Raw genomic sequence first — 13,419 nt, forward strand, 5'->3', positions numbered from 1 at the left:
CTTTCTGACTTATTTTCTGTGTGTTTGCAGCATCGTGGGATTTTGATGTATTTTGTTGTGTTTCACTGAGTTGGTCATTGCTTTGTGAGTGTGGCTGGCAAAAAACGTTCAGAAAGAGTAGCAACACATCACATGTGAACACCATGCCAACCAGATGGCAAAACAGCCGATGCACATAAGCTTGCTAAAGCTGGCTAAAACTTAGTTCTAAAGTGTTACCTTGGTATAATGTGTTTGGTTAGCTGTAGGTAAGTAAGGCAAGTGCACACTTACAGATCGCTTTATGAATTCTACACAATAGACTGCAACACAAACTGCACACCGAAAAATGCTTTAGCTCAACTTAAAGAAACACAGTGGCTTTCTAAAATTTGGATATTTGACATATCAGAGATAACGTGCTTGCTCTACACACAGGCATAATTGTTTCTGGACATGCTCCCCCCCTCCCCCCATTCTTTTGGCTTAGACGTTTATACAAGTCTTGTTCTGGGTTTTACAGGGTCGTCATACTAGAGTAAAACTATGACGTCAACTCCCTTGTGATTAGAAAGGCAACTGTCCAGGTCCTCTGGTGAGAGGCAACCTGTCTCCAACCAATCACAGTCTGACTAAAATTACTCTCAGATTATTGAATGTTTGCAAATAACTGCCTTCAAACTTCTAAATGTAGACAGGTTACTAACACGTTACAATCAGTCTGTGTAGATGAGTGCATCTCCTTGCAGTTTGGGTCTTGACTCAGCTGTTTGCCCAATGGCTGTATTCTGGTTATACGCCTATATAAAAGCAAGGTTGCCAAGCATCTACATCATTTTGTAGTTAAACTGCAGTCCTGCATTAACCACCCAACTATTTTTGTTTCAGATGTATGAGTTTCAGGCTGGTCTGAAACTGGAATTTCTGTGTATATAGATGCAAACAATTTCAGATTTTCACTAATTTATCAAAGGTAATGGCCATATTATCACTAACACACTCCATTCAATGGCAAACTGATAGCAGATGAATTCCATCTTATTGATGTTTTATCACCATTTTAATGCACTAAAGTCGCTTAGAAGGCATAAAATGACTGCAAGTAGTCGCAGACTTGGTCCCCAAATTCAGAGCAACTATTTCAAAGGGTGAAAGGTTCATTGCACACGGTTACACTAACTTTTATTCATGCTGTAATTTCCAACTACTGTTTTTATAGTATAACTATAACACACTTTACCAGTACTGTACTGTACCATGAAGGGGTGTGTGTGTGTTACTCACATCAAAGTTATTTGCTAGCAGATAAAATTGACCAAAGTTTCATGATGTTCAGAAAAGGCAGACATTTTTAAGTCCATGCTTTCAAAATTCAAACTATCTATATGGATAAACTGAAGTGCAGGTCAGAAAAAATACATACATTTGATTTCTGGAAGATTTGTCCCCTGTGAAAAGCACCTTCTTATATCACAGACATGGCAACATTATCATCCACTGGAGTCACGTTTCACTTTGCGTCACAAATGCAGCTCCTTTGACTTTGGTTATCTGGCTCTTCAGAAGCTGCATGTTGTTAGATTGTGTACAGCGATCTTATCACAGCTCATTTGTTTGAAACAGCAGTCTACTGATACAAACTCAGTTGATGTGAGAACAGAAAAAGAAGCAAAACTAGGCAATGAAAGAAGCTAAAAATCCCCAAGAATGAATCCTGGATAACTGAAACAATCCACCCATATCATATGACGTCTGCACCTAACCTTCATGAAACTTCAGTCCCTTTAAACTCTCATGTACACGCATCCAACTGCACACCAGCCATTCAAAAGTCTGAACTCGGAGACAAAGAAATGTGTATGACAGCAGCAGCCAGCAACAAACCAATCCCTCCCCTCTCCAAAAACACACTTGGCTCTGAGATACCATTATTACTTACAGAAGTGCATTCAGAGAAAGACATTTTCCCGGGAGCCCTCTCACCCTGTAACCTCGGTGGGCGTAGAGGGGGACTCCAAATAAGAGGGTGCTTTCATACTCGATCGTAATGCCCCCTTTATTCAGCGACCGTCTCCCCTGATAGCCCGCTGATAGTCCATTTGAGCAGTTGAGATGAAGGCAGGCCAATTCACCACCAGATCTTGACTGAATGATTGAATGGCGCCCTTTTTACTGCCACTGGTTGCAGAGTGCACCTTATTAGCATAATTTGCATTTGCATACGGCCAGGCTGTGGAGGTACAAAGCCAAGCGGTGTCGGGAAGCTGCCCTCTGCCTCCTGGCTTTCTTTGGCCCCACTATCGCTTCCTCTTTTTGCTCAGCTTTTGGGTGTTTCTGGGATGTCAAATACAGCTTTGTCTGGATGCTCCTCTGTCTTGTTCTTCTTCGGCTGTCTGGCCAGCTTCAAACTGTCTGTTCTCTTTGATTTTTAAGAAGTTTCAATATGTTTCCACTGGCATTTTTTCTTTTTTTTCACCAATCAGAAAGAAGGTCAGAGAGAGACTTTCCTACTTTATTCATCACATTTTCTGTTTTAGAAAGATTCATTTTTTCCTTTGTAGTCAGTATTTTTAGTGCTGAATGTAAGCAAACAGCTGGAAAGGAGAGGAGATAATTGATCAGGTGAAATTATATCCCTACAGAGGAAAATACACCAGGCTCTCACACAGCTTTTGGTATTACACAAAATCATGTGAAAGCATTTGACACATGAATATAGCCTTTAGGTCTCACAAAATAGGGCTAGTGTCTGGACATTTTCACATAAACAAATTATGTTTGGTATAATTGTTTGGAAAATTCTCCCATTTTTCCCTCTCTGGAGCCAGGAGCCTACTGTTTTTATTACTAAATCAAATTTAATACATGGCCAAACACATGTGGCCATCCCTTGTATATGAGGCTGGTCTCATCCCAGTCTGAGGCTGGCTTTTATGCTTTAGATTTAACAAAGGAGAAATGTACCTAATTTCGCTTGGATATAAAATAAATCATTCACTAAACATCAAATTTTTTTAAACATGAGAAGGCTGCCAAGTTATAAGGATACATGTTTTGGGGAGAGTTACCAAGAATCTAACAATCCATCAGCCCAGAACAACAAAAGTGACATAAATCAGCTATCAGGGGAAGGCTGAGCATCCCAAGCCTCCACAGGTGCATGACAACAAAAGCCTGGAGGGTAGATTCAGTAACTTTCTCAGCCCAACTTTCCAGCTAAAAGATTCCAAACTCGGAGCATTCAGCAGGACAAAAGAAGTCGTGGTAGTCGGCTCCCGAGGGGGTTGGGAACTGGCGGGGGTTAAAAAAGCAAACAAGGAAAAACAACCAAACTCAGGATGAGCTGTCCATCCTTCAGTCCCAGTGACAATGTCCAGAGAGCTGCATTTCATCATAACCAGCGACTGCTCCATCATTTTTTTAATAGTCCTCAGGATAAGTGCAGTAAAAGTCACAAAACCACTATGTGGCTAAGATATGGATATTTGAAGCTGAAACAGAACGCACAGCAGAAACATGAAAACAAAATCAAAACAATTTGCAGCTGTGCTGAAGCCTGAGATGTCAAAATGTCCTTTCTCGCCTTCATGAACTACAATTGTTTCTTTTTAAAAAAAATATCTAATTAATGACAGTATGAGATCTGACGTTTACTTTGATAGAACAAAGGAACCGTTACCTACTGGCTCATAGTTAAAGTTTAGTGTTTAAAAGGTTAATCTCTAAAAACAGACACAAATGAACATGCAGAATATGATGTTAGAAGCTTCTGGCTTCCATTTGTTTTCCTGATAAGATAAGATAACCTTTATTAGTCCCACGTGTGGGAAATTAGTTTTGTTACGGGAGTGGACAGTGCAAAGTTGCATAGAAAAATTAGAGAAAAACACTGGAATAAGATATCAATAAGATACTGTACACAATAGAATAGAATAAAATAAAATACTATATACAATCGAATAAAATAGTATAAAATAGAATACAAATGCTATATACAATATGAGTACAATACAACGATGTACCCAGGTTCTGTTGACTTTTAGTACTTGGGTGCAGGTACACAGGTACAGTGTCTGCAATGGTTCCATTGAGCTGAAATTATAAATCGTAAATGTTTGGTGAGCCCAGGGTGTAAGTCAGGTGGATACCTGATGGGACCCAGAGTGAGAAAAGGTTTGTTGTTAATCCAAGTTTGTTTTTAGGTAATAAATTAAACTCTCATTTTGACAAAATGTTGGGTTTCTAGAATATTTATGAAAAACAGGAAGAACCTCTTAAAGTATGGCTGTAATACATGTTTAACTGTGTTGCTCTGATATAAAGCTGCAGTTCATTGGCCACAGGCAGCAGTAATTGAATGATGAACATCATTACTCAGAAAGTATAAAAATAGGACAGAGAAAGACTAACTGCTGTTACAGTATTTGCTGTGGTCTGCACTTCAAAGTCCAGATTCTTCTGATTAATCAGCAAATTTCACAAAATCTAAACCAAAGCCTTCTAACAGCTTATTTTGTCCAATATAAAGTCCACAATCCAAAAGCATTCAATGTACAGTGGCTTTAAAGCAAGCAATCCAAATGTATTTGAAGCCTTTCCATCTTTGCAGGGATCAACATTCCTGCTCTACTGAGAGGACTGAAGGCGTCAAGAGCCCCACAACCTCTCTTTGTCAGAAGGTTCTTTTCCTGTGAGCATCCAGGTCTGCCTGTGGGAGCCAGCTGGATTATCACTCACTGCTCAGTAGGGGCTCCTCCAAAGAGTTTTCGGGGAATCCCCGGAACAATGTTTTCACTCACAGGTGGACATAAATCCAGCCTAAATCCCTGACCCTGCTGGACTTAGAGTTAAACCCACTTTGAAGAAGGATTGTTGTGGGTTTGGATTTCTTGGTAATATCAACGGCACAAAAAAAGGTAATGCAACTGAAATTAAACTAATAAAACAACTTTTCCACTAGTGGCTCATCTTTGGCAATTCCTCTTGATAAATAAAAACAGGAAAATATCTGTGCTGATTTTTGAATTAAACTTCTTAACCCTCTCTCATGTGAGTATCAGTTTTAATAAACCCTGAACCTGAGATCCAGCAAATAGGTCTGAGCTGTATAAGAGCCCTGATATACTTAAAAAAAAGAGAAACCATCAATAAACCAGTAAAAAAATGTGTAGCCTGATGCAGAAGACATTTCAATTATCCGTTAATCCATCAATTAGTTCACTGGGTGAGTGCCCGGTCAATGCATTGTCTGAAAGCAGTGTTTAAAGGCCAAAATCTCATGGTGAGATCATTTGTTTGGTCTAAAATCCAAAAGGACTCAGTCTCCAATGATATGATTATAACAAAAGCAGCCAATGCTCACATATAAAATATTGTAAGTAAGCAAAGGATCATGCACTAAATCATACGACTTGACACATTAAGTAACACCACACAAGAGAAAACACATCTATAAAGTGACGTCCCACCTTAGTGCCTTTAAAAATGTCAATTGTGTAGAAAAGGCAAACTAAAGAGTCAACTAGTCAGAGTCGCGCTACAAGTGCATTCTTAGCAAACACACACAGTCGTTTTCCTCTTCATTATTCTGCCATTAACTAAATCAAACCTTACCATTGTTTTGCCCTTGAACATTGATTCTAACAATCATCACGCACTCAAAAAGCAAAGGCTTTCACTCTTCCCTCTTACCTCTCCAGTGTCGCTTCTCCTCAAAATGCACTGTGCATCACTCAGGGACTAACAGCCTTCAAGTCCAATTAATGAGACGACAAACAGAAAACATCAGAAGGGCGATGTTTTCCTCCAGTGCACGGCTTTATGAAGTTACAGAGGAATAACGACACTGATGGGAATAATTCCGGCATTTAAATGAATTAAGGAATGCATGCTTGCATCTTTTTCTGGACAGAGTCATAACTAATATGCTCACAGATACTTGGACTACAGAAGAACACAGATCAGCCTAAACAGATTCACATGTTTTTACCCAAACTTTAGAAATGTATAGATTGATTCTAATTGCTCCTGCACCCCACTGCCTGATTAGATTGGTTAAGTCTGTAGTTGAAGCACTAAAAACAAGTTTAGACATTAAAATACAAGAATTGATTTCAAACATTGAACCCATGTGTCCCTGGATATTATAATATATTTGTCTGCAAAAAGTGGAAATGAAATCTGCCTGAAAAGCCTGAGACCTGCTTTGTGCATCTGTCATGTAGCCACACACACACACACCAATGCATCGCCCCTCATACCACAGCACTAAAACCCACCGCTTGACATTTAATCCCCATGCAACAAGCAAGTACTTGAACGCACCACTTCCCATTCAAAGCCTGCATCATAGTCTCACCTTGCATCGTAGCTCCTCCACGCCACAATCTTTCAGGGTTTTTCAGATTAAAGGCAATTGACAGAAAACTTCCCAAAGCTGCTGTCCGTCTCCCCGTCTCTCTCCTCAGACACACACATGCACACTCTGCCAACACAGACTCTAACAAAGGCTTTCAATCCCCACAACTCCACTCCCCCCTTTTTTTCTGTGTGAGTGGAGAGAGGGAGGGCCATGGTTGCCATGGTGATGCATCTCCTGCTGAGGCTAATTTGTGCGGGCCACTTGTCGGGCCTGACGGAGTGTGTGTGTGTGTGTGTGTGTGTGTGTGTGTGTGAAGGGGAGAGAGTGAGGGAGAGAGAGCAGGCTGTTTACTTTCAAACATGGTGGTGACTTTTGTGTCCGCTCAGCGCTGAGATGCTGCCTCAGACTGGATCCTTGGTACGACAGAGGGCCCAAAGGCACTGCAGTATTTCAATTATGATAAACTTCACATCTAATCATGGTGTGTTTCTAATTTCTGCTCTTCTCGTCACACAATCCACACTGTAACTTTGTAACAAAGCATGAGAAATGTTCCTTCAAGTGTTTATGCATTTCTTTTAAGCTGGAATGGTTCAGTTGTTTAATTACCTTAATTTTTCAGACCCAGAAGTTGCCACTTAAGTAAAGCTCATTAGAGGCCTGCACACATTCTGTAACTCCAAATCTAGGAGTAACAATTTTTTCCTCTGGCATAAATGGAAACATAGCAAAAAGACAAGCTTTTTTCTCTTCATTATCCCTCTATTAACCAAACCAAACTGTATTACTGCTTTGCCCTCAAACATTAATTATAATAATCATCACGTACTCACAGCGCAAAGACTTGCAGGCTTTTCTGTGAACTTGGGGTCTTTAAGCCTTCAAGCCCAATTAATGAGATGACAAACAGGAAACATCAGAGCGGCAGTGTGTTGATCAAGTGCATGTCTTTATGAAAATACAGAGGATTAACACCTTTTTTTGGGATACCCATTTTTCTACAGAATGGAAACATTAAAGGCCACAGTCTGTGGTTTAAACTGATTACTACCAGTAATTACAAAGATGTTCAATATACACGTACACATACAGGAGAGTGTGGAGTGAAATTTGTCAGAGGGACAAAGAAACACACGATGTGCAGTCAATACAGGTCAGGCTCGATGAAAACAAGAACTAAAATCAATAGATTGTGATCAGCTTCAACTGTTATTACTGTCACTGTCACAGAGAGTGCAGACACACAGATACTATAAAGCTGGCTGCAGAGAGGGGCGGGGATGCTGTGGTAACGGTCGACTGCATTTGATGAGTGAGGATGATGAGGGTGACAGCTTTTTATGAATTTGAGGTGATGCAGCTCACAGACAAAAAAATGGAATATGTCTGTGAAAGCTGGAATCTGAACACGATCCTTTTATCCAACAGAAATCCTTCTGACTGTCATCTAATAGGCAGTGAGGATGTCACAAAATAGAAAGATAAAGGACCCCACCCACCAAAAATAGTGGCTGGTCTGGTGTATTCAGGGAAAACAAAACAGTTTTATATGTTAGGTCTGCTGCGTGTGACTGCATTGCACTTTTAAATAAAATTCTGTGTCCACGTTTCAGGCTTTAACACAGGGTGATGTTGTGTTTTGCTGCAAACTGAATTGAAGATTTGTTGCTTTGCATTGCTTACGCTAGTTGCACTAAGACTGGGGGAAAGTCATCCAATTAAATTAAGTTTTCACAGTTGCTAGTCTGTCAGTTCACCAGGAACGGCAACACTGACAAAGTCTTCAAACGGTTCATGCAGAGATGCAAATGTTACAATTTCTGTTTGAAAAAGGGAAGTAATGTTGACACAATATCTTCATTGGGGTCACACTTCCTCATTTTACTATAGATAACTTGTACATCTGCGTGCTGCGCCTGCTCTGGACCACAGTCTGTGGTGGCACGGTGCCAGTGTTTCCATTTAACATACTGGCTGTTGGACTCAAAGACAGAGCATCAAGTGTTAAAGAACCTTAAGATTATGTCTATTTGAAAATGTCCAGCATATGCAAATGCATTTTATATGCTGATATCTCTCCTCGTTGTATTCAGAGCCAACGGTCCCTTCCATTATGCATTCAGTCTATATATTGATATTTCCACAGACTCCACTCACCATCTGCAGGAGTCCCATTGACCATGCAGGTCTATTCAACAAACCATTACATCACTGCAGCCAAAAAAGCTCTTAGTTTACAGCTAGACTTATAGGAAGTTCCTGAAAATCTTCCTGAAAGTCCTAAATGTTGAAACAGGGAGGGAACGTCTCGGAGCAAGAACAATTTATTATTTAATAGTTTTTTTGTAGAATGAGGTTTTCACTTTCAGATGTTTGAGACTTTTACCGCTGCTCATATGAACACACTCACTGCATCCCTCCACCTCTCCCCCACCGCCCTCTGACACCTGCTCTGAGTCAAACGGCAGATGACAGGGACGCCTCTCGAGGGCTTTTTAGGGGCCACGTGCCGTGGTGCTCTGACCCCGGTATCCCCCTGGGGAGCGGCTGATCCTCTCTCCAACTCGTTTCCCCACTACATTAAGCTCCACTCAGGAGTCATCACCCAGCCTTGTTTAACGTTCGATCAGAAGAGGAGTCCAGACGTTCGTGTTTCGCCTCATAAAAACACGCCGGCTGTCCAGCTGGACTCCCAGCGGACAGTCAAGATACTCCGTCTGTGCTTCTTACTGCTGCATCTTTGTGTATAATATAACCTTAAAAGCTTTTCATGAGAACATCGTGTAGTGTGTTTCTGTGATTTGTTCATTTACTTAACAGTATGGTCTAAAATTGGTGGGTTTTTCACTCTATGTTACAATTTTGTCCTGCTGTTTTCTATAACAAATATAATGCCTCTCAATATACAGTCAAAAAAGTACAACGTTACTGCTTCCATTAGTTTCCACGATCTTCTGAGCAAATTCATCCCAAGGTCAGACAAGCTTAGTGTGCAAAGAGAGCTGAACATACCATAAAACCTCTGGAACAATTTCCTTCAGAATGATAAGACCAAGGTGAAGATGTTCGCCCTTCCATTATGCACAGTGGCACGTTTGGTGAAAACCAAACACTATCACGTATCAGCACAAACTCTCATAGAGAGATCAGTCACAGCACAGACCTCAACCTGAGTGAAATACTGTGGTGCAACCTGAGCTGTGCATGAATGAAAGCACAGAAGAAGAGTGGGCCAAAATTACTCCACAGTGATGTGAGAGACTGATAAAAGTCATAACACTGCTTCAGGTGGTTTTACAAACTATTGAATGAAGGGGTGTGATTAGCTTTTTACTTCCTGGTTTAAAAATCTCAAATATCTCAGATTACATTAAATAAAGTTTAAATAAAAAATAAAACATTTTTATTTAGTTTATAGGTTTTATTCCAGTTACACTCACTACAGTTTTCCAAGGAAAAATATAAAAATGCATCTTAACTCTCATGGCAGCAACCATCTCATATGTACTGCTGATGCACAAAGAACAGACAAACTCTCTTTGCACACACACACACACACACACACACACAGAGAGAGAGAAACAGAAGCGCCCACTGTGTGTGTGAATCAGACGACTTCCAGAAACGACAGAGGCACTTTCATACACAGAACTGTTCACAGTGACGGTGCAGATGCACCACATCTGCGTCACAAACCGAGTATCCACGTCCAACTTTGTCACAGCTTCCCAGCAGAGAAATAAAGGCTCAGCAACATAAAGCGAATAGTGTCACTTTAAATACCACAGCTGTGCCATAAATCTCAGAACTGATATCAGTTGGATTTGAATGAAATAGAACCCACTTCAGAAAACAGGGAGAATGTGTATGTGTGTGTGTTGATGCCTGGATCGATGAATTACACCACCTACGACTTCCCACAGACTTTCAACTTCCCTGAAAGTCTTTTCTTCTTTTTCAGTAAAAATCCAATCATACCTCGACCATCTTTTAATGGCTTCCTGACCTTTCAACTCTGTGAAAGTCTTACTATCAGACTTTTTTCTACTTCTATTTTTTTTCCATTTTCTTTTAAAAGCCATTGTAAGATAATGATGAAAGAAAGACAAAGTGTGGCTGAGAAGCAGAGACTTTCTTATATTTAAGGACGTTTTTGTTTTTTTTAGACTAATAGTCAAAGTGATATTTAGAGATATCTGTGAATAAGAGCACTGGTAGTATAAAGAATTCCTATTAAATTAAATTAAACACACAATATATAATACTGTAAAATGTTACACTTTCCTCATAAATGAACTAACAACAGTTTAAAATGCTTATGACCTCTGAGCATCACTGGTGACCTTGTGGTTAGAGAAAATAAAGTTAATTAACATAACAATTAACGTCTGCCAGACAGTCGAGTAGCAGAGGGAAATTCTCGGGCAGCACATGATCACTGGCATCAACAATCAATGAGAGTATTTCAAATTCAGCTTGACACATTCAACATTTGCAGTGACGTTAATGAGGCAGGGAGGCATCCAGACAGATATTGATGATACCCGTCAGTACACAAGCACCCTGGGAAATTTGGCCAATTTAAAACCATTTTCTATAAACCACAGCCTGCAGATAAACATGCAGCAGGTATGAGCTAGAAATAAATACACCGCAAAAAGACAGAATAAAAGAGGCAGCTGCTGAGAGTATGTGTGAGAAAACTGACAACCAAGCAAACAAAACGACAATCCAATGTCATGCTCCATTTTCAGGTTCCAGCTTCAGCTCAGCTCTATTTCTGAAAAGCTGAGAGCTTCTCTGCTGCACTAAACAAGTATCTACGACTATACTGGTTCATTTTGACTGATTCGTATTTTAAAGCAAGCCGATCATTTAATATTACATAACTACACTGTTTTAGAACTATGTAGTTACAAGCTCTGAACCAAAACTGTATAAAACTACATTATACCTTTGTTGTGGCTCATAATTAACTCTCACTGAGCACACAAAAAACCCCCCAAAAAAACAAAAAAGCTGACGATGTAAAATAAAATCCATCGAGACAGCTGCTGGAAAACAGGTTAAGTAGTTCTACACAAACCAAATAGTTCCCTGTTTCTTCTTCGGCTCTTTGATCCATTTACAAAACCAAATGAGTAAATATGTTTGAAAAAAAAGTGTTTTAGAAGTTATTTTAGCTACATATGTTTCTATTCAGACTCCAAGCTAGCCTTGATTATTTTGGCTAATTGGCTTTTATAAGGACGTACAATTTTAGTGGAAGTCAGATGATGGAAAATCACCAAAAAATCTGTTTTAATAAAATAAACACAAGATCACAGAAATATATGCTTCAAGCTGGGAAATGAAAACAGACTTTTATATGAATTCATATTCACATTTTTTACATCCAAGACGGCTTCTTGGTTGTTAGCCAGCAAGTTGTAACTTAGGTAAGGTGCATCAACCTGGTGATGGTCAGCTCAGAGCATAATGGAGAGTTTTGATTCATGGTCTGCTAACCGTTCCTGTAGGCTAACATTCTCAGGGTCCCTAATGGTAACACATGCCATACTGATGCTGAATCTATTTTTGTCAACCCTCTTTGTTTTTGCCCACATGGGCTATTGTATTTTCTATTGTGTTGTTTTCTATTTCCTCCAATCCTTAAATCAAAGAAACCAAAAGCCAAACGCTACCATGCAAAGAATTTGAAAATATTTCATATGAACAACTGAAATCACTCATTTAACATTATTAAAAACAATATGCAGTAGATTTGGTTGATCCTTAGTTGGCAGAGATACTTAATCCCACTAGTCCCAGTATATCATTTGTGTACATTAACCCTGCATTTTCCACTTCTCCTGCCTGTTGCTAAGCAACTGGAGGTGAAAGGTCACCAGAAGGGCCATACACTGTTCATTCCTGTCTGCAATTCGTTGGTGGGGGAGGATTGTTTGATTATTAAATGACAATCCCACACAGACTTCCCCACAGCCCAACATCTAGATGTGCTAATGTGTGCTCAAGGCAAAGCTGTGTGTGTTCGTGAGCACTCACCTTGTGTGTATTTGGTTTGATGCATCGGATAAAATATGGGTTGGAAGTGCTGAGCGTGGCCATCAAGGAGTGCAAAGAGTCCTGTAAGAAAATAAATGGGTGTAAACACTTTAGTTACTGCCACTATTACAGCCGTCTGAGCACAGAGAGCGTCAGACACTATAGACAGAGGTGCTCCTGTTCCACTATTTTCCAGCCTGCTTTGAGGATGCAGGCACAGTTGGTATCCTTACTGAGTGAGCTCCACAACCAGCAGGGTACACGAATACAGGACGAAGCCCTGCATTCGCCGTCTGATGATGAAATTTATGTCACTTTGACCTTTTTTTAACTTGGAATCTTTACAAACATTTACAACACGTCCAGTACTAAAGGTGTGTGAACATGTGCAGAAACTACCGTGACATCCAACAGAAGCACTCAGAGATAACAACCCTCTATACATTTCATTCAGTCCTTATAGTATTATTACATCTTGTACAACATTGCTGCTACAACCACTGTTTCTGTTACTATGTCAGCTCAAACTTTTATTATAACAACTACTGATGCTGTAATAACCACAGACTGTATATGAAAATTAAATGCAATTTCCTGGTCTGTAAAGAGAAGCCTATGAGAAAGTACCTCAAACATGTATTCTTTCTAATGACCAGCAGGGGGAGACTCTTTGGCTGCAAAATAAATCTTTGTATAGGATTCTATGCAAAAATGACCCTACTTTTAAATTGATTTATTACACCATTAAGTGGTTTCCTGATGAGTCTGTTATCTCAATCTGTAGTTTGAAGTCTTACTCACTACAGCACAATGTTCATTTTGTTACTGATGGGCCCACTCAGAGTAAAGCTCATGATGAAGCAGTATATGCTACCATATGAGCATGCAGTGTCTGTTTCTCAGTCAGATCACAAAACATCAGGACAGCATCACTTTAAGAGACTTAGAGACAACTTTGCTATACAATGGTGACATCATAGCGTCTCCTTCTTTTAATTACTATCGCAACCATTATTTCTCCAAGTCACATG

General features: G+C 39.8%; 1 protein-coding gene across 1 annotated transcript in view; it reads right to left on the reverse strand.

The window, feature by feature from the left end:
• myo10 (myosin X) overlaps window positions 1–13,419 on the reverse strand; it is a 125,572-nt gene that overhangs the window by 20,852 nt on the left and 91,301 nt on the right. Inside the window, exon 19 of the mRNA XM_084913742.1 lies at window positions 12,389–12,469. Coding sequence (XP_084769868.1) covers window positions 12,389–12,469 — 81 coding nt within the window. The remainder of the gene's footprint in view (window positions 1–12,388; window positions 12,470–13,419) is intronic.

Source organism: Perissodus microlepis, chromosome 18 (assembly GCF_051167445.1).
Source record: "Perissodus microlepis isolate ML-2025 ecotype Zambia chromosome 18, ASM5116744v1, whole genome shotgun sequence".
Classification (NCBI taxonomy): Eukaryota; Metazoa; Chordata; class Actinopteri; order Cichliformes; family Cichlidae; genus Perissodus; species Perissodus microlepis.